At 39.1% G+C, this 20,591-nt stretch overlaps 1 protein-coding gene across 2 annotated transcripts in view; it reads right to left on the bottom strand.

Annotated features, from left to right (window-relative positions):
- The window catches only part of LOC124131835 (inactive tyrosine-protein kinase 7-like), a 137,282-nt gene that overhangs the window by 45,014 nt on the left and 71,677 nt on the right, over positions 1 to 20,591 (bottom strand). For both annotated transcript variants that reach the window (XM_046495326.2, XM_046495328.2), the window contains exons 4-6: positions 16,638 to 16,792; positions 6,582 to 6,729; positions 5,713 to 5,843 (exon numbers count right to left, since the gene is read on the bottom strand). In XM_046495326.2, the coding sequence (XP_046351282.2) occupies positions 5,713 to 5,843; positions 6,582 to 6,729; positions 16,638 to 16,792 (434 nt within the window). The remainder of the gene's footprint in view (positions 1 to 5,712; positions 5,844 to 6,581; positions 6,730 to 16,637; positions 16,793 to 20,591) is intronic.

Raw genomic sequence — 20,591 nt, 5'->3', positions numbered from 1 at the left:
AAATTGCTTTAAAAAAGTTTCGGAAATTTAATTTTCTACTTAACATTCATGAAAGAAAATGACAGATAAGAGGGGACAAATTATAAATGATATAGCACCTACTTCACCAAAGACACAACAATATTTCCCTCTACACAAAAATGACATATTTAGTACTATTACCCCAACAACTAATGTGAACTAATTCAAAATCTAACTTCTATATCTGAACAGTGCATAGTTATTCGGCTAAATTCTGTCTCAAGCACTTGACATTGGTAAGGTAATAAAGTTGTAGGCAGCAAATTGGTGTTAGCGTGTAGACAAGCTATGTGGTGTTTGTGGTTCGGAGTATGACAGTGGGACTGAGCCTTCCCGGTGAAGTATGGAGCTGCATGTCATCTTCTGAACAACTAGCTGGCATATGCACTTTGTCTGTGTCAGAGTAATGGCCTGCTCGGCTGTCTCCGCTCTAGTGCTGTATCCTGCCACTCTCCATCAGTCTACCAGATATATACATGCACAGGGCAGTTGGGATGCAGAACCTGCACCCTGCCAAACACACAATACCCATAGGCAGTTTCCTGCATTAACAGTACTGAGTCATCATCCAATTTTTTACATAATTTTTTTCATCTTCAATATTTCAAATATGTTCCATGTTTCTTTCATCTATTATGAAAATATTTAATTCGCTGCCATTTCAATGATTACAAGTTATTTTTTTACATTTTTCTTTTCACTCATTTAATATTTTATTAATAAATTTATTATTTTTTCTCCTACATTTATTAGGAAATTAATTAATTTACTACACTCCCGCAATGATTACAAGTTATTTTTTTACTACATATAAAAGAAATTCATCTTTAATATTTCAAATGTATGAGTTTTTTCTTTCACGTATTATGTTAATATTTATTACTTGTTTCTTTCATCTATAATGAAAATATTTATTTGCTACATCCCGCAATGATGGATCACAAGTTTCCGAGAAGTAGGTGTTATCCGTGATAACCCTTGGCAGATCATCCATGAATCCAATTTACTGCCAAGCGAGATATAGAACGCTGTCACCTGTGGTATGCGCAAACCATCAGAATAAATATTGACTGAATAGCTTAGACATTAGTGTAACTTCCCCTGACTGGTAATTGCAATCAGAGAGTATGCTAGGTACATCCTTTAGCTGGGTGCCGACCCCAGGGTAAGTATTCTTCATATGACAGTGTAGGCCATTATACTCTTTACACACCAGCACCATCAGGGGGCACACAGTCCTCTGTAACACTGTTACCATTAGGTTGCACATAGCATAACAGGGTAACTAGATATACCATCCATAGACAGTGTGTCCTGGAGTGTATTCCATATTGTTCAATACTGAAACTGAATGTAATGTCACCAATGAAAAAGTCTAAGCCTAGACTGCATTTTGTTTGTTTGCTGAACACCTCACCACTTTTCCAGCTATAGTTTGCTTGTTTGTTTGTTGTTTAACACCACACTTAGCAATATTCCAGCTATATGACAGAGTTCTGTAAATAATCGAGACTGGACCAGACAATCCAGTGATCAACATCATGAGCATTGATCCATGCATTGGGATACGATGACATGCATCAACCAAGTCAGCGAGCCTGACCACCCGATCCCATTAGTCGCCTTTGCATGGGTTGCTGAAGGCCTATTCTTCCCCGCATCTTCACAAGTATATTCCATGATACCAAACCTAGATTGTACAAAAAGCTGCCTTTTCACTAATATTTCGAATCGGTATGCATGGAATTTATAATACAAAATTAAATATTTGAAAATCTTTGATATTTCAGTGATGGCAAGATTTTTAATCAATAAGACCAGGAATGTATAAATGACTTGAAATGAATCCATTCAGAAGATGTTTCGATAAAGCCGAAGATTTCAATGATTACGGAGCATCTGATCTCAAACTTGTCTTCAACACAAACTTCAAAGAAAAATTAATCCCTACAAGTATGACGAACAAGGGGTGACAGTTGAAAGGATCACCTGGCTGTAAAACCTCAGGTAACTCAGGCGGGCATCGTTATCCCCCCCAATTACCTGACAAAGGGAACGCCAATGACAAGGTGTTTATTTCACCTGTCTGTCTCATCCAGGTAAGCCCGGACTTTAACACAGGCATTTATTGTCCGGCTGCTGGCTGGACAGCGAGAGGACAGGTGACGAGTGGTCGTTAGCTACCCAACACTTACCTGTCCATTATGATTATTTATTGTGTCTTCCTAAGAGTGTGCTGATTGTCACATATCATAATGAAGTCGGAACTACTCAACATGTGTCAGCAAGGACATGCTCTCACGATAAACAGAAGCATGTGTGAGTGAGTTGGACTTAACGCTGCTTTTAACAGTATTCCAGTTTCCTCACAGCATGTCAGCTTAATGTGGGAGGAAAGCCCGAAGTGATGCAGGTCTCAGATGTTTACCACTTCGGTGAAACCCACGAGCACGGGTATGGTGCTGACAAACCTAGAAACATAATCGTGGCGAACCGGGATTCGAACCCACAATCATAGGTTTCTGGCATGCCCAAGGGACGCAACTCTGCACAGCGTATCGTGGCGCCTTAGATGACTGGGCCACCCGTGCCCCCAGAAGCATGTGACTACAACTATATTTTCATACACGTTCTGTACATGGATATCCCCACTAAACTAAATACCAACACATATTCTCAACAGAAAGGTTAGGGATCATGAATAAGTTTAGGGATTTTTTTGTAGTGAATACTGAGTACACAATTTCATAAAAATATTCCAAAAATTATTCATGATCCCTCACTTTTTTTTAAGTATATAAATATATGCTGTCATATCAAATATTCATAATGTACATAATGAATATATCTTACATCCAACAAATCAAATAAGTTCTAAAAGCAATATTAATGAAGCATACATCATTATATTTTCCGGCAACTGCCTTTTAATTCATTTTCATAATAGCCTTTTCCTCATGGAATCTAAACAAACTCAAGTTAACTTTGTAAGGATTGAACAAAATAATTGATTTTCATTTTAGGAAGTGTAAAGGAACGTTGCCTTTGTTCACAAGGAGAATATCATGTAAAATCAATCTCCAAATTATATTACTTTTTGTTTCATTTATTTTTTTTAAAACGAAAGGTACTCCTGTGCATTCCGTTAACACCCAGCTTAACACATCTTCTGCTTCAAAGAGCATCTCCTCATCTCGCATGTTAATTTCCAGGTTGTTGGGAAATAAATTTAAATTTTGTTGACATATCATATTGTGTGGTGGTGGAGGGGAATCTTGGGTGGATTTAGTCAACGCTACAATCATGAATAAGAGATGAGCGCCATCCTGGAGTGGTGCCATTATCATTTGCCTCAAAAGAACACTCACATCCGTCTGTAAATGTTTAAACACCATCTTCTTTATTTGAACTTCTTCAGGAAAAAACACAGGCAGTTTGATAATAAACTGGACTCAGGTCTTGTAATTGTTACATTTCCTTAATTCCAAATACGCAAGCCTCTTTAATAAATATTTCATGAACCCCACCAGCTAAAGAACCATTTTACATCTCTGGAGGCGATGGTCCAACATTGCAGATCTCTCGTGATTTATGCAATGAAGACCACTAGTGTCTGTAAATCATGATGAAGAATGACAATATTCACATAAACGAAGAACAAATTTCTTTACAGGGACCATATTCTTCGATGGAATTATGGAATAAATGTCAGAAAGAAACAAACGAGCCAGCATCTCATAATTGCTAAGTGACGTGAATGAGGCGTTGTTCACTGACGCTTTTGTTTGAAAATCAATCTCACAAACTGGTGCTCGGTTTAGGAAATAAGACATTTTGTCACTAAGAACGCTTCTGCTCATAGCACCATACAACAAGCAAAAAGTGCTGACACTGAAATATAAAATGCAACTTTCTTGTTACAAAGCCATTAATATTGAAAACGGTTATTTCTTGGGTGTTCAGCCAAAGATTACTTCAACTGTTCGTTCGTATCAGACACAGAATCACAAATCTGTGATTGCATCTATCAAATTTGTAACGTTACCAACTAAAAGAATGCCGCTTCAATGACATCATTCCCGAGCAGATCCCCAGCTCCCATTAAAGTAAATTGGTCACTTCCCTGATCAAACCAACAGGAACAATAAAGTTACACTCAGGCTGGGAAACAAGTAATCATGCTGATAATCAATTATTTATTTCAAATCAAACTTTTTTCCATCTGTTTCATTAATAAGCTATTTCCATCTGTTATGGCGAACTCTCAATCCTCGTATTAAGGGGGTTGGGGCAGTGTCCATCTTCCTGAGGCAAGGGAGTTAACTGGCTGTAAAAGTCCAGTTTCCACCCTTGCCAAATTACGCTGGAATTTCTGGGCTCTATCGTAGCGCAACCAGTGGCTATTACAAGTTATGTCCCTTCTGTCCCTCCTATTGACCAATCAGATTCCATCTGTCATATCCCTCACTTCAAACAAAATGGCGGCATCCAGTTAAGATGATAATCAAGATCTATATTGTAATTACATCGCCAAGTGCATCAAATCACATGAGCACCTTGATTATAAGCATGAATAGATTGGAAAATATCTGATGACGCCAAGTTTGTGGTTCACATGCTTTACAAATCCTGCAATCGACCGAAATCTGCACGCCAGTTTATGAAATGGATGTCAAATTTGTTATGCGCTTTTGATTGGACTATGCTTAAGACAAGCTAAAATATAGCTCCATACTTCCAGCCGAGTTCAGCAAGGGTGGAAACTGGACTTTTACAGTAAGTTAACTCCCCGTGCTTCGGGAAGATGAGTAGTGTCATGGTGCGACTCCCACATGATACATGTTGATTCCTGTCATCCGGGATGTGCTATGCGATTGCTGATGAAGCTCCTACATTCACTTACTCACTCACTCTGCCGTAACAGTGAGTCGGCAATGAGTGAGTTTCGGCTAACGGTGCCTTGAACAGTATGTCAATCATATCATGTTTTAGGTTGATAAAGGAAAAAGGCCTGAAGTGATGCAGGTTTTATTGGTTTGTTGTTCACTGCTGCAACTCCGCAATATTCCAGCTATATGACTATGAAAATCGGACCAGACAATCCTGAGATTGATATTATGAGCATCTTCCCACCAAGTCGGGGTACAATGACATGCAATCAACAAAGTGACTGAGTCTGACCACTCGATGATAGCTGAGTTATCTCCCCTTGATGGGACACAATCTGACAGCTGAGTTATCTCCCCTTGATGGGCACAATCTGACAGCTGAGTTATCTCCCCTTGGTGGGACACAATCTGCCACTGGAATTATCAAAGTTTTATTTATCACTATATTCTGGAAACTACAAATATGGCGCCTCTTAAAAAAAATCTATATTTCACATTACGTCTGCTTGTATGGGTCAGGGAATGTTTTATCAGTGTTTCATCCTGACAGCTTGTCTATAGTGTGTAACAGAAGATGTGGAGGGGGCATTAACTGTTGAACGAGATGAAGTCAGGAACATGCTTACACACAAGGCCCACAAGGGTCCACTTGTACAAAGTGTTACGAGTATTGTCTGCCAAGAATGAGTTATAATAGTCACAGTACACCTACGCTCTGGACTATCAGCGTCCACAAAGCAGTCTTAGCGCTATGGCCATTGTGTGCCGAAGGACAACAATTATAGCAGTGGAAGGTACTTACACACAAGTACCAGTTCGGACGTGAAGGTCTGGGCGGGCTCCTTGTCACTGAGGCCTTCACAGCGGTAGCTGCCTTCATCTGCTGCCCGCACTTTAGGAAAATACAGAGACCCATTGTTGTAAACCTTGTGCCTGAAAGAAAGAAACATCTTAATGAATAAGCTGAACAGTTTTCACAATCCACTACCTGAAGTATCCAGCACTTCCTTTTTTATGCAGTTATGCCACATACTTATGGTTTGCCATATACCATATATATGCATTCCTATAACATAGGGTAACAAAAAAGAAAAAATGCTTTGAAATAAATGATGTCTTAGTGGTTTTCTTTTCAAAGACACATTTTTATTTTAAATTTTCTTGATCAAGCCTTGATAGACATTTGGAAGAACATGAAGACAATTTTTATGGATAACAACTTCTTTGTTGTTGTAACGACGTTTAATGGCTACTTCTTGCCCCCTCATCAGGTGAGTGCTGAGTCAACATATTGAATATTACTCAGTAATGTCAAGAAGTGGCCCTGAAACGTTACAAACAATAACGTTGTTATCCATAAAAATTCCATGTCTTCACTTGATCAATTATATCAAATTAATGTGCTTGTAATTGTCTGAAGATATGTGATCTCAGCACAAGTCTTTTGTTGCTGCATTGATCCTGACTAATTACAGTAAATCCAAGCTACTATGTTTCCATGATATGAAGGCATTACAATCAACACATAAAAACTGATACACATTGAAAAGAGGTGACAGAGAAATGTGTATCAATATACATTTAATACTTAATGATTTAGTGTCTCGTTGAGGCTGTCAGAAGTTATTAGACACAATGACATATCAAATAATGGATATTTATTGCCAATACCTTGATGTGTTAGACAGCTTTTCATAGTTGGAGAACCAATCAATGCGGCTTGCCCCACGGAATGCGCAGTCCAGGCGGGCGGGGCTGTTCTTCAGGACCAGTTTATACGCCGTGAATCGATTCTCCAATAAATGCGGGGTATTGGGAGCTGTCGATAAGACAAAAAATGTAATTAATCATTGTAAAATTTACTGCAAAATTAAAGAATATTGATCAGGGAAATGAAGTTTCCCCTTTAGATCCAGTGTTTATGCAAGGAGGCGCCTGGCAAGGAGATTCTAGGCAGGAGGGTGAACATGTCAGGAAAACGCCCCTTAATAACTGTTGAATGAGTTTATGCTAATCTGGGTAAAATTAAAGATGTGTGGGATAACATGGGCCATTATATACGTGAGAGGACTGGAGTGAGGCAGATGGGCTCGTAGACTTGCATTCACTGCATGGACTTCAACCCAAACGAGATCAGGTCTATTTCCACAGTTTTATGAACCATTCGTAGGGAAAAGGCATAAAATGACAAAAAAGAGCTGAAAGTTTACTTTGTAACGAGCAAGCATGGTTCATGCCGAGAATGTTAAGTGGTTGTGTATTGCAAGAGGGAATACGTGATTTATCACACAGGCAGTGCTAACAGACCAGCCTCCTAAGGGCACCTGTAAAGTGGCCGCATGCATCTAAATATCACAAATACAGTTATAAACCTCTCCCTCGAGTAAACCTTATGACATGTGTCAGGTGATTGCTCGCAGCAAGAACACCATTACAACCAAGCCTACTTTGATTCAAGCCTATTTATCCACATCTACAAGTTCACCATTGTAAGATATACCCTAAGGTAACAAATCAAAATGACAAATTTCAAATTACTGCATCAGCGACCGCATTCTGGCCATTCATGCAAAATTTGATTCTTGATCAATAAAGGAGGACACAGGATCATAACCATGAATAAAAAGATCAACGATGCTATATTACCATAATTTGATTTTTCATGATAAAAAATATATTGAATGATTCTCCTGTTCCAAATGACAAGCGGCCCACTCAGTTCAATTAATCATCCCCCTGTTTCCTGATTGAGCTGTACCTTCAATATTCCATATCAATGCATGCAATTTAAACCTCACTAAATTTCCTCAAGAAAGAAAATGAAGAATTTTTCCGAAAACTGGCGTCTATTTTGCCGCCTTGTTAACCCCCTACATGGGGTCTCTCCGCGTCGCTACACAGACCCCTTCTATCAATCATATTTGGAAATTGCTCAAGACCAATGTAAAATGGCAACAGAAAAAATGTGTACAACTTGTTGCCCTAATTTATGAACATGGACGTCAGGTTAGCAACAATTAGCCATCAATCTGTGTTAGCAATGCCTTTATTTCCCATCTGACCAACCAGGCTCATGCAAAGATGCAGTAATTAGAAAAGTTGAAAAAAAATCCCATTCCTTTTGAAATGGTTCTTGTGACTAATGGCGAGCGTGAAGGAAAACATGTTCCAATGAGTCTGCTCGTCCTGTCCGTTTGGACAGATTAATATCTTAATGACACATTCTCCATTGTTTGTTTACATCATTAGTCAATTTGATATGCTTCATGTTTCTGAAAATTGATTTCATATCTCAAAAGAAGAATTTTCATGGTTCAAAAAATAAATTTCACTGAAATTAAAGTTACATGGCGTTACCAGCATGGTCTGGTGAACTCGAAAGATGAGAAAATTGACATCTTGTTCACCAGTAGTAATCACATTTTTAACATTTGTAGAAAGTTTCAAGTGATTAGTCCCCATAATGACTGGCATATTTTGAAGGCCCTTATGAAGTGAATAACATCCTGATTGTAACCATCAATCTGCATATCAAGCATATGATCCTTAGCATTCATGATCATAATCTCCTCTCAATCAACTGAACTGCTTTATGATGTGCCTTTAAACTTCCAATCATGGTCTTGTGACCATGACAATAATTTGTCTATTTTTTACATTTTCCTCTGAAAAGTAAGTGCTAGTGACCCCAACAGCAGTAAGTCAACTAGCCACATGTCCTTATCAGTGCTTTCAATTGAAAACCTAATGTTTTCAAATTTGGCTAATTAAGCATGCCACGGGTCTACAAGATGGCCAGTAGGGGAATGGAATGTAAACATTGTTGTTGGTATGACCTAGAAGCTTGGTATTGGCAACAGATGGGAGGATGGCTCCTTTACTGGTGGCACTAGGCTCCGTTGGCACTGCTTGCAATGGCTTAACTAAGTGCACTTGGCATAGAAAATTGCAGTTAGAGTTGCAGACTGAGCATATAGATCGTATTGGTGCAACCAGCTAGATTGAGCCTAGGAGACTGCAATGGTGCAACCAGCTAGATTGAGCTTAGGAGACTGCAATGGTGCAACCAGCTAGATTGAGCTTAGGAGACTGCAATGGTGCAACCAGCTAGATTGAGCCTAGGAGACTGCAATGGTGCAACCAGCTAGATTGAGCTTAGGAGACTACAATGGTGCAACCAGCTAGATTGAGCTTAGGAGACTGCAATGGTGCAACCAGCTAGATTGAGCTTAGGAGACTGCAATGGTGCAACCAGCTAGATTGAGCTTAGGAGACTGCAATGGTGCAACCAGCTAGATTGAGCTTAGGAGACTGCAATGGTGCAACCAGCTAGATTGAGCTTAGGAGACTGCAATAGTGCATCCAGCTAGATTGTGCTTAGGAAACTGCAATGGTGCAACCAGTTACACTGATCATAGAAGACTGCAATGTTGCAACCATTTACACTGATCATAGAAGACTGCAATGGTGTACCAGTTACATTGTAAATTGAAAATATTAGTACAACCAGTTTCATAGGCACAGAAGACAGCAATGGTGGCATCAGATGTTATTAATATTTAACTCTGCATTGGTGACAAAGGAACCCAACAGCTCCGACTGGTGGCATCAGTGATGGGGAGGCAGACACCTGGTGGCGAGCACACACTCGGAGGACGCAGATTACCTTCATTTGGGCAACAGATCTATACCGAGAAACTCGGCACAAATTCCCCATGCTGAGATAACACTGACAGTCTGAATTTTTGGTTTGGTCAGTACCAGTGGGGTGAGTTGGTGTGAAATGAAGCTGATCCTGATGTAGATGAGACTGATAGAGGCCAACAACTCAATTAACACAGCTTTGATGTTGGGGACCTGCACTGGCCACTGCTGGAGGTATGTCTCTGCACAGACAGCAGGACCCAAGCTGATCACCCACTTGATTGCTTTCACTTCCATATTGCACATATCTCTGGTACACATCTATCTAGGGAATAACAACACGTATACAATAGATGTGCCCAGTCAAACTGATATACACCATTAGGTACCATAGGTAACCTAGGTGGGTGAGTTGGATTTTATGCTACAGTATTTCAAACCCATGCATGAGTACCCCCTTGTGAAATGCATAGCTATGGTGCTGACAGTCCAAATCATGATCACTATGAATCTGGGATTCAAACCCACAATCAGAAGGATACATCATGACTAATCATTGACCCTTAGACCACCTGGCCACCCTATGTAACTTTGAACTAGCAATGAATGACAAATGATAACTACTGGTATATACATGTATACACATTAGTGGAAATATATATGCATATTGTCCCCTGCAAGAATATTTAGGGATTACCGGTACGGAAAAACCTATCTAATATAAATTATCAGTTAGTATCTCCTCACAAAAATTACCCTTTTTTCAAGAAAGTACAAGAAATTTTCAAGAAAATATTTCGGTAAAAAGGTTTCATTGAATTAATATTCTGTTCAGTTCCTGACCTGGTGCTCCACTGGTTACTGGACAGTTAGGTTCAACCAATCAGACAATAACAAACATGTGATTGATGGAAATCAATGAGGGGCAAACCTAAAGAGGACAAATGATCCTGATTGTATCTGTTCATGTGATTAGATTCCCCGTGATCACTGACCACTGCCTGACTATTTCCCTGAACGTGTAACACATCCGTGCAATCAAGAGGAGCTATGGGTCCGCATTCATGACAAGATCCAGCAGAGCCAGGAGTCCCTGTGGACAGCTGACTGGGGGAGAAGGAGCGGACCTGCACACCGAGACTAGACTGTTTTATACTGTTGGAGAACATAACTACATTGTATAACATACCACTCCCGTAAGCAGACTCTAAGCTGTATCTTTTCAAACAATAACGATATTGTAATTGGAAAACAGCTGACTTTGGATAGTTATCATGATATTGACAATTATCTTCATCATAATTATCATCACCATAACCATTATCACAACTGTCATCACCATCATCATCATCATCATCACAACTGTCATTGCCATCACAACAACCGTCATCATCAGCGTCACAACCATCATCATCATAATAATAATCATCTTTTTCATCCAACTCATCATCCCAATTTGTATCATCATCATTATCATGAGCATCCTTGTTAACCAATGTTAACTAAAATCATATAACTCTGCTTCTGAGAGGAAATGAGTTTAAAGACTACATGTTTTGGGGTTGTCCCATTGCCTTGACGTCTTGGCTGGGGAAGGAAGGCAACTACTCACAACCGTATCATATCCTCTGAAACTATATGCTTTATACAAACTCTCACTTCTTTGGTCACTGTTTCGATCATTACACACTGTAAGCTATTGTTGCAATAATAGATTTGAAAAACAGAAACCTATTAAATCAAAATAATAATAAAGTAAAGTCAATAATATGTTTGTTTTTATCACAGTTTACATGTCAAATGAGAAAATGATCCCTTCTAAATCAACTATTTATCACCGTCAATAAATACCCCCAGCCTGTGCTACGGCAGTAGTTAGGTGAGTTACAATATCGTCTGTGAACATGTACAGCACACTCTCACACTGTAAACACTTCTTGACCGCAATCAACCTCCTTCAATCACAGTAACAATGCTTGACGATGACCGCCTCACGATGACCGGCACTACAGTCGCTACATAGACATAACAACACAACAATGTTGCAGGTCACTGTGCGGTCAGACATCAATATCATTATCTCTCACCCTTCTATGCTCCACGTTCTGATAGATCGCCAGAATTCCAGACTCGGACAAAATGTGGACCTCGATTCCGAGGGAGAGGTTAATTACTAAAACCACCAAGTGTACTTCAAAGCTTGATCCATACCTCGGGTAATAAGCTCCCCACTAATTGATCCTTGATTAAAATATGTGCTGACCAAAATTCCATGTGTACCAGTAATGTGGACTTCTGAAGAATATACGTAACTTGAGGATGTTGTCTTGATTAAAGGAAACATACTATTCACTACTCCAGACTAGAATCACCTAATTCTACCTAATCAATGCGAGCTGCAAGTACATCAGTGTGAACCTAATCACTTAACTCTTTGTCACGCATGTTATGTACATCCGCGGTAGAAACTAACACCGTTTGGTCACTAGTCCTAATGATGATCTATGTAGGAACAGCTACTACAGTTTAGTAATTCCACCATCCTCATGATCCCTTCAACACGCTGGTTGGTTGGTTGGTTGGTTGGTTTGTTGTTTAACGCCACACTCAGCAATATTCCAGCTATATGACGGCGGTCTGTGTAAATAATAGAGTCTGGACCAGACAATCCAGTGATTGATATCATGAGCATCGATCCACGCAATTGGGATCGATGACATGCATCAACCAAGTCAGCAAGCCTGACCACCCAATCCCATTAGTTGCCTTTTACAACAAGCATAGTCGCCTTTTACGGCAAGCATGGGTTGCTGAAGACCTATTCTTCCCCGGAATCTTCACGGGTCCCCTTCCTCACGGAGAAGGTTGGTTCAGACACGTGCAAGTTTCTAAGGCTGGGCATGATTATGTAAAAAGATGGTCGATATTTCAAGAGAAAAAACAAATCAACTTTCATATGAATAAATCCCACAAATGTTGCAATGGGTGTAACATATCTGCAACTAATGATGCAGAACGGTGAAAGATTTGTTTCTTATTATCATAATTTCGGCCAAATGTGGGACTTAATTGTGGTGATCCTGAATAATCGGATAATTTGACACTAATAAAGTGGAGGATTGAGGTAAGTCTTTGCACCGACTACACTGTACATATAAATCTACATTCAATGTGGAAATGATCTGAAACGTGTGTTGAGACTCCAACACGGGCAGGTACTGTAGTCAATGTCAGAATCACATGGATTTCAACTAACTAATCACCTTGACAACGACTGAAGGTTATTCTTGTGATAGTTGAAATACCTTCTTATAACAAACAAACCATTTATCTGGACACTAGCTTATATATACATCTCTTTCACACCATGAACGACAGTCCTATCTCACAATCTCCTTGAAGAGTACATGCGAATCTTCTCCAATTACGTTATTGAATCAATCGCCTCCAACTGTAGCAGTAGAGTTTTGGTCATGATTATCTGAAGGCTTTTTATTTATTTGTTAAACAATATTTTTTCTCCGCACGACAAGTTAATGTAAAATATTACCTACTAAACAATGAATACTTCACACTAGCAGTTCTATGCAAGAAAAGTTCTTTTCTTCCTAACACAACTCTGCACCATGTGCAAAAACATAAGCCAGAAAGAATCTTATCATGAGAATCACAAAAATGTTTAGAAATCTCAAACTACAGTGCCTGGTGTTGTGTTCAGTTATCTACAGTGACTCAAGATTCCGACTTGTAATCACTTGTCATCTAAACCCACAACCTTCCCTCTTAAACATGTCCCAGTACGTTCACCCATCTACACTGTCACATGCACAACTTCTGAATTCAAACCATGGACCGGCTTTACCCTATTGATTTCATGCAGGGCGACTTTGTTTACAAAGTCCAATTGTTTAGGAGACAATGTCATACCTCTGCAGAATTTATGTTCTTGAAATGAATGCCTTAAATGCACAACAATAAAAACGGACCTAATGGAAATTTGGCATGTGTTAAGGCCTTTAAAAAAAATCCAAACACTTCTTTGCCTATTTCATATTAAATATATAAGGAAAAAATATATTTCATGCTTTTCCTCCAGCAAAACTTCATTTTGTTTATTCACACGTCCAGGTAGCTGATTTTATATATTTTATGTGCCATGTGGTTTTCAGAATCATTTTTTTAAAAACATTCAGTTTTTTGTTTGATGCCTTGTGTGGTCAGGAATGCTAACAAAAAGTTTCAGCTCAATGCATCAAGCAGTTCAAGAAAAGAAGTTGAAATCAAAAAGATTTCATACAATGATGTCTACGGACAACAGACGACCCATTACAGCAAAAGTACATGTAGAACTGAGGATCAATTGTTTGCATTTTTTTCGTTCCCTTTAGAAGATGAGCTGTTAGTGTTTATGCTTTTGCCAGACAGACTGTGCTTATAATGTAACCAGAATAATTTTCTCAACATCATCTAATCGTAACCATTTTAATCGAGATCGATACATCATTGGTGGCAATAATACCAAGCAACCTGCCAAACTAACTGCTGATAAAATTCAAAGCTTTCATTTGTCCGAGTAAGAATGTGCTTCTATCATCTTAAGACATGAACATTTCATAGCGAAAAAAATTAAGAAAAAATTGACATTAAAATTTCAACAATGCTTTTAGACACCGAAGGACAGAAGTTGTCCCTAGGGAGCAGAACGTCCAACACGTTAGTACCTTCTGTAAGGACAGACATAAAACAACACGGTGCTAACTGACAAAGGAAAGTTCCCCGAATCTTTGAAGCAGAAGACGATCTGGAGTGCAATATTGTGGAGATGGATGATAACAGGGAACATCAAGGCAGGCTGTTCAAATAAAACATTTGTAAACGGTTGTCTTCACTGACCTGCTGACAGAATTAATATTTCTTGCCCCAAATGAATGTAATTCAAGCAGTTTCATATCAGATATCAGTGGCCATCTTCTCTCACCCCCTCTCTATGTGGACAGGATAACAAAATCAGTATCAGTCTTTGTCACAAGGAACTCTTCTCCAGATAACTTACATATACATTGAGGGAAATACCACGTATGATGGGATTGTTCGTACATTAATCTAAACAGCTCACACATATCTTAATGTTGAACTATCTTGTTCACATTGTCAACCATTGATGACTAAAAGATGACTGACACAAATTAATCACCACGATGATAACATTTTCATGACACTCAAACGCCAAACTGACAAACTTTTCACATAAACCACATTTGTCGTTTGACATAATTAACTGACTCCAAAACCTTGATCACAAATCAAAACCAATGGGTCAATATAATGTCGTAAAGCAGAATTGTAATTTGAAAAATTTGATGACAGTTATCAATATGAACATTCGCTCTGAGCTCACTCATGCAAATGAAGGCACTGGGTTGCTCAAGTGAAGGTATCTGATTTTGAAAGGGAGAAATATGCAATGCACATTGTTGACAATGAGCAGACCATGCTTGTCTGAGATATCCAGCCTCCCCGACAGCCATTTATCTTATCACTGCAGAGTCTAACACCACAGGTGCTGACAAGACAGGAAACAACAAGGCGTAAAATCAGCTGATCAGGATCAGAGCAGACGGCCACTGGTAGCCATTACAGCAGCCAGGTATCGGTACATTGGAACCATCCATTAGAGGTGGACTGAACACACCATAGATAGAACTGTACAGAGCAGACGGCCAGATAGGACAGGGAGGAGGCAGACGGTCATGGATATGTCTGTTATGCAGCAGACGGACGTAATGTCTACTTTATCTGCCCAATGTTGATCTTCTGGTGTTGTGAATGGTGTAAGATGAGTAGATGGGAACTGACGGAGACATACCTATGATTGCCTAATAGTCTTTGATTGAGCAATTGGATAAGATGTAGAAATGCTCAGCTGAGAAGCGGATGTACCACAAGAGGAGCCCTAATGGTAGACACATCTTAGAAGCATAACTGCTTTTAAAAAATGTCAAATAAAATTAAGGACAATCTCAAACACCCCCTATCTCTTCTTGTCCCACCCCCACCCCTATAATTAATGACCAGGGTGCCATATTACAAAACAACCTTAGCGCTATGAGAATAGTAATTAATACATGTGTAGGTAGAACACACTTCCGATTTCCTCAAACACTGTTTACAGTTATAATCATATTTATGACACCAACGGGCTTGATTTCACTAGATCAGGTATACATATCGGTCAGGATCCACAATTACTGTTAGTTCCCACAGCTGCAGCATTATTTCTTATGAAGCTAAAGACTGAATTCTTGAGGGTTGATTTCCTAACATTCCCATATACTGGTAATCCAGTTCCGTCAAAAGAATGACAGCTATCCAGGATTCTGCAATCAGACACCTGATGAGGTTACGATCAAACCAAATCATGCAGTCTGTCCTACCACGAATGTTATTCCATACCATTTCTACACCGGACAAGGGATTTCATGTCGAAAAATTTCTTTTACATCATTCTCAAAGTGACAATGTTGAATCAACATGCTCACCATGTGTGAGTACTATGCTAGCAATGACTTTAAACATAACGGCCAGGTCCATCCCATAGCTCATCGCTTTTATGTCACTTCTATCATTTGAACATGCCAGTCGAGACATGCGTTTCTGCTCTACATCCAATTCCAGGGAATTGGGCGGACATTCCCCACATGACTGGCCACAGACACACAAACAGTTGAAGGCGAACTCTTGCACAAGGAGCACGCTTATGTTTACCAATTACATAAAAAATGGCTTGTATATCATTAGAAAAGTGAAGCCATAAACAAGTGTAGGCATAGATATGTCTGTCTTGGAACAAACTATGCTGTGCTAGGCCTCTATGCATGTTATTGTTCCACTTCTTTAAGATTATCAAAATACAATATCACGTGGCATTCATTCATGAGATTTCAATATCCATCAAACTTAACATAATACATGTTTTACTCTACTAAGTACTCCTAAACAGAAATAACTCATCGCCAGCCCATCAATTTCCCGACACAGAAATATTGAATGGTTATTTTAAATGTTTATATAATTTTTTCTTACCTTGAACATTGAGTAGGAAGTTAGTGGAACTGTCCACCGCTCCTGCTACGTTCTCAGCTCGACAGGAGTAGATCCCATTTTCGGCAGAAGAAATATTGGCAATTTTCAATCTACTTCCTCCATCTAGAATTTTCACCCTCTCAGTATTGAATAACCTGAAAGCAAAACAGACGAACTGTGTTAAACCATTTGTACAAGTGTCATTGGAACACACAGCCACAAATCATTCCGCAAAAAAGACGCAGTTTTGCAATAGTTGGCTCATTTTCTCCCATTTTTTACAACTCTGTTTTTGCTATGTAAGCAAAATTTGAGACACTTCGCAAGCATTCACCAGGGTAAACACACAAAAACATCAATTCCAAATGCTATCATACAAAACTAATATTTACATTTCAATACCAGAAACAAAACAATTTTTATATTCATTCTGCAGTCTCTACTGCATGCCCATGACTGGTGTAATTCAGATCCACGTTTACGTATCAGGAACTCAAGGAAACTAGCTCAAGTGTAAGGTTAGACGATTTAATTAACTGGGAATTAAATGTCAGGATTTAAACATTACATTTCAATTTCTACAGCAGCCCAGGTTGAACAACGTGCCCAAAGTACTTCCAAACAAAAAGAGTTTCGTAAAATAATAATTCAGTTAAGACTCTCAAATTAGAGTAGGCAAATTTATTTTTGGCAATCCACTTTCATTATAGGATTAAAATGTTTTCTGTATCTGTTGTATTTGAAAATACAAGTGGAATGGGTTTTAAGGAAAGTAACATAATCAGAACCACAACATTGTTTACATTCATACGCCTCTGCCACAGAAGGAAGTTGTTCTTGAATAATGAGTTCATGAGTTCCTTGTCATCTGGTCCCAATCACTACCTATCGTCATAAAATTCTCATCTTGAAGATGAAAGGAAATTAATGGTTTCAATGAATTAAATTTCCCATTTCATTGACTGGTGTAAAAAAATATTAATGGCATGAAAAACAGTTTTTTTCCTTCCAAATACATATACCATCAATAAAGTACAGGTGCACTGGAAGACAACATTAGTTAAGCCACAAAAAAAACAAGCTATATAACACAAGATAAACGCTGATGAGGTTCCCAGGGCGGGTGACAGTCACTTTCAGGAGATAGATGGGTACTCTCCAACCCACAATGTGAGACCCATCACTCTGTGTTGAAGATAGGTGTATAACTGTTTATTATAGCCCAGGTGTGTCATACTGATGTCACAAGGAACAACCGGGTGATAAATATTCAAGAATATCACAAGAGAAAAGTTGACTGTCACTGGGATTAAAAAACCTTGTAGGAATATGTACCAATGGTACTGAAAATAGACAGTTGATAATTAAAGCTATAGATCTGGTACTTCCATTACACAAACACCAATAGCAAAAGGAAGAGGAAGAACAGCTTCTAATCATCATCTGGGCGATAGTGCATTACAACACACCAACAGCATGGATGTGTGCTCACACTATCGACCACTGGTTTGCTGGTCAAGAGTATTACGCCTGTTTCAAGCTATGGTGATATAGCAAACATATACCACTGTGGTATAAAACCCCATTCACTCACTCACTCACTCACTCACTCACTCACTCTCGAGTCAGGAACTATGTGTCCCTAGCATGTGCCTAACATCCATCAGTAACCTATCAGCAATAACTTCATCGCAGACACAACCGGCACCTCATGTCCACAAAGATTACACAGCAAAGACAACATTGTCAAAAGATGCGAGAGCAAAGTGAATCCAATTTTCTGGAAGACTGAGATTTAGGGTATGGTATTGTAAGTAGCCCATTTGTTTCTACTGTGAGATGCATAAAGTACACATGGAATCAATGTGTCCTGTGCCAGCCTCACGTCTGTACAGGTTAACTACTCCACATCTACATCGGGAGCTATGTGAACCGGCTCCGCGACATTCCTTTTCATCTCTCATAGACATCATACTTGGCTGTCATATAGGGGGCATACAGTTGATGATGTCATGCCGTTGGTGAAATACAGAACGTGATGTCATGCAGGGTGTTTCCATGTTCATACAGTGGATGTCATACAATATATAATGTCACAGTGGTTGTCATACAATATATAATGTCATACAGTGGATGTCATACAAAATATAATGCCTTACCGTGGATGTCATATAATATAAAATGTCATACAGTGGATGTCATACAAAACATAATGTCATACAGTGGATGTCATACAATATATGTCATACAGTGGATGTCATACAAAACAATGCCATACAGTGGATGTCATACAATATATAATGTCATACGGTGGATGTCATACAATATCATGTCACACAGTGGATGTCATACAATATATAATGTCATACAGTGGATGTCATACAATATTTTGTCACACAGTGGATGTCATACAATATATAACGTCATACAGTGGATGTCATACAATACATAATGTTTTGTGTTTGTTTCTTATTTAACACCGCACTCAGCATTCTTACAGCTCTATGACAGTGGTCTGTAAATAATCAAGTCTGGACTAGACAATCCAGTGATTGATATCATGAGCATCGATCCACGCAATTGGGATCAATGACATGCATCAACCAAGTCAACAAGCCTGACCACTCGATCCCGTTAGTCGCCTATTATGACAAACATAGTCGCCTTTTACGGCAAGCATGGGTTGCTGAAGACCTATTCTACCCCGGATCTTCACGGGTCCAATATATAATGTCATAGAGAGGATGTCATACAATACATGTCATACAGTCGATGTCATACAATATGTAAAGTCATACAGTGCACATGTAACGATAAGAATGAAAGATAGTTTTATGATTTCACAACAATATGAAAATTGAGTAATCATTACAGAATCGCTGTGCCCGATGTAGCATGCACTTCTGGTGCTGTTCTTGCAGCCACTGTGACTGCCTTTGTGGGACTAACACAAACAAATACGTCAAGATGGCCGCCTGGTTAGGTTGGAGCCGTCAGCCACACACAAATAATGGCCGTATCCCTGCTCACCCAGTTTACATGAGAACTTTTACATAGCAACTGTCGGCCTCTGGCAACTTCCACTTTCACACTTTTTCTCTCCCCACATTGCCCCAGTGTAAACTTTCCAAACTCGAATTTGTATCTGTTGTACATTTGGCAAAGAGGTCGGAACCTTTCTTATCAGTCTAGGAGTCCATTGGCATCAAACCTCTCGTAAAATCACCATACGGTTAGATTACATGCTTTGGTTATGTGGTGAGAGAACATTACAAGAATTTGCATACAATTATATAGTCTTTCTTCTGCAATAGATCCTATAAATACCCAATAATGATGACTAGTTACTGATTAATTGAACACAACAATCATCACAGTTGCGTGTATAACCTGACAGCTGCAGGATATGACTGGATCCAAGACAAGTCATGTTCCATCAAATTTCAAGAAACCATGAAACAACCCCACCTACGCTGCTTTTTTGATAGACAAACACAAGAGTAGTTCTATTAGTATGATACTCTACGTCCAAATTTATTTCTCTCTTTCCTGGACATATCATTCCAATCATGACAGCTATTTTGACCATTCCACATTTCCCTTGATCACAAAAACAAGTTTCGTGTCTAAAATGTTCTCCATCTTGCTGGATTTATTTACAAAAGCCTCCCTGAAGGTCATTACGAAGTATAATGGTTCGAGTGGAGTGTCACGTTGACCTGGCATTAAAGGGCTACAGTTTACTGACAATTATATATTGGATAACCATGACACGATGCAGACACAGGCCAAAATGTTTTGCCAAATAGTGACCTCATCCGTAGGATAATTCTGACACTTCCGCCACCCATTTAGGTCTACATTATAGTGAGCACGCTCACTGCCTCACTTCCTGTAGTCAAGAGACCTCGGCCATATGCAAAGTGTCACAAGCCCTCACTGACCCTCCGTCCA

This window comes from Haliotis rufescens, unplaced genomic scaffold, assembly GCF_023055435.1.
Source record: "Haliotis rufescens isolate VD_foot unplaced genomic scaffold, xgHalRufe1.0.p SCAF_3, whole genome shotgun sequence".
In the NCBI taxonomy this organism is placed as follows: Eukaryota; Metazoa; Mollusca; class Gastropoda; order Lepetellida; family Haliotidae; genus Haliotis; species Haliotis rufescens.
The sequence above is the reverse complement of the archived record's forward strand: the minus strand, read 5'-3'. Positions and strand labels throughout refer to the sequence as shown.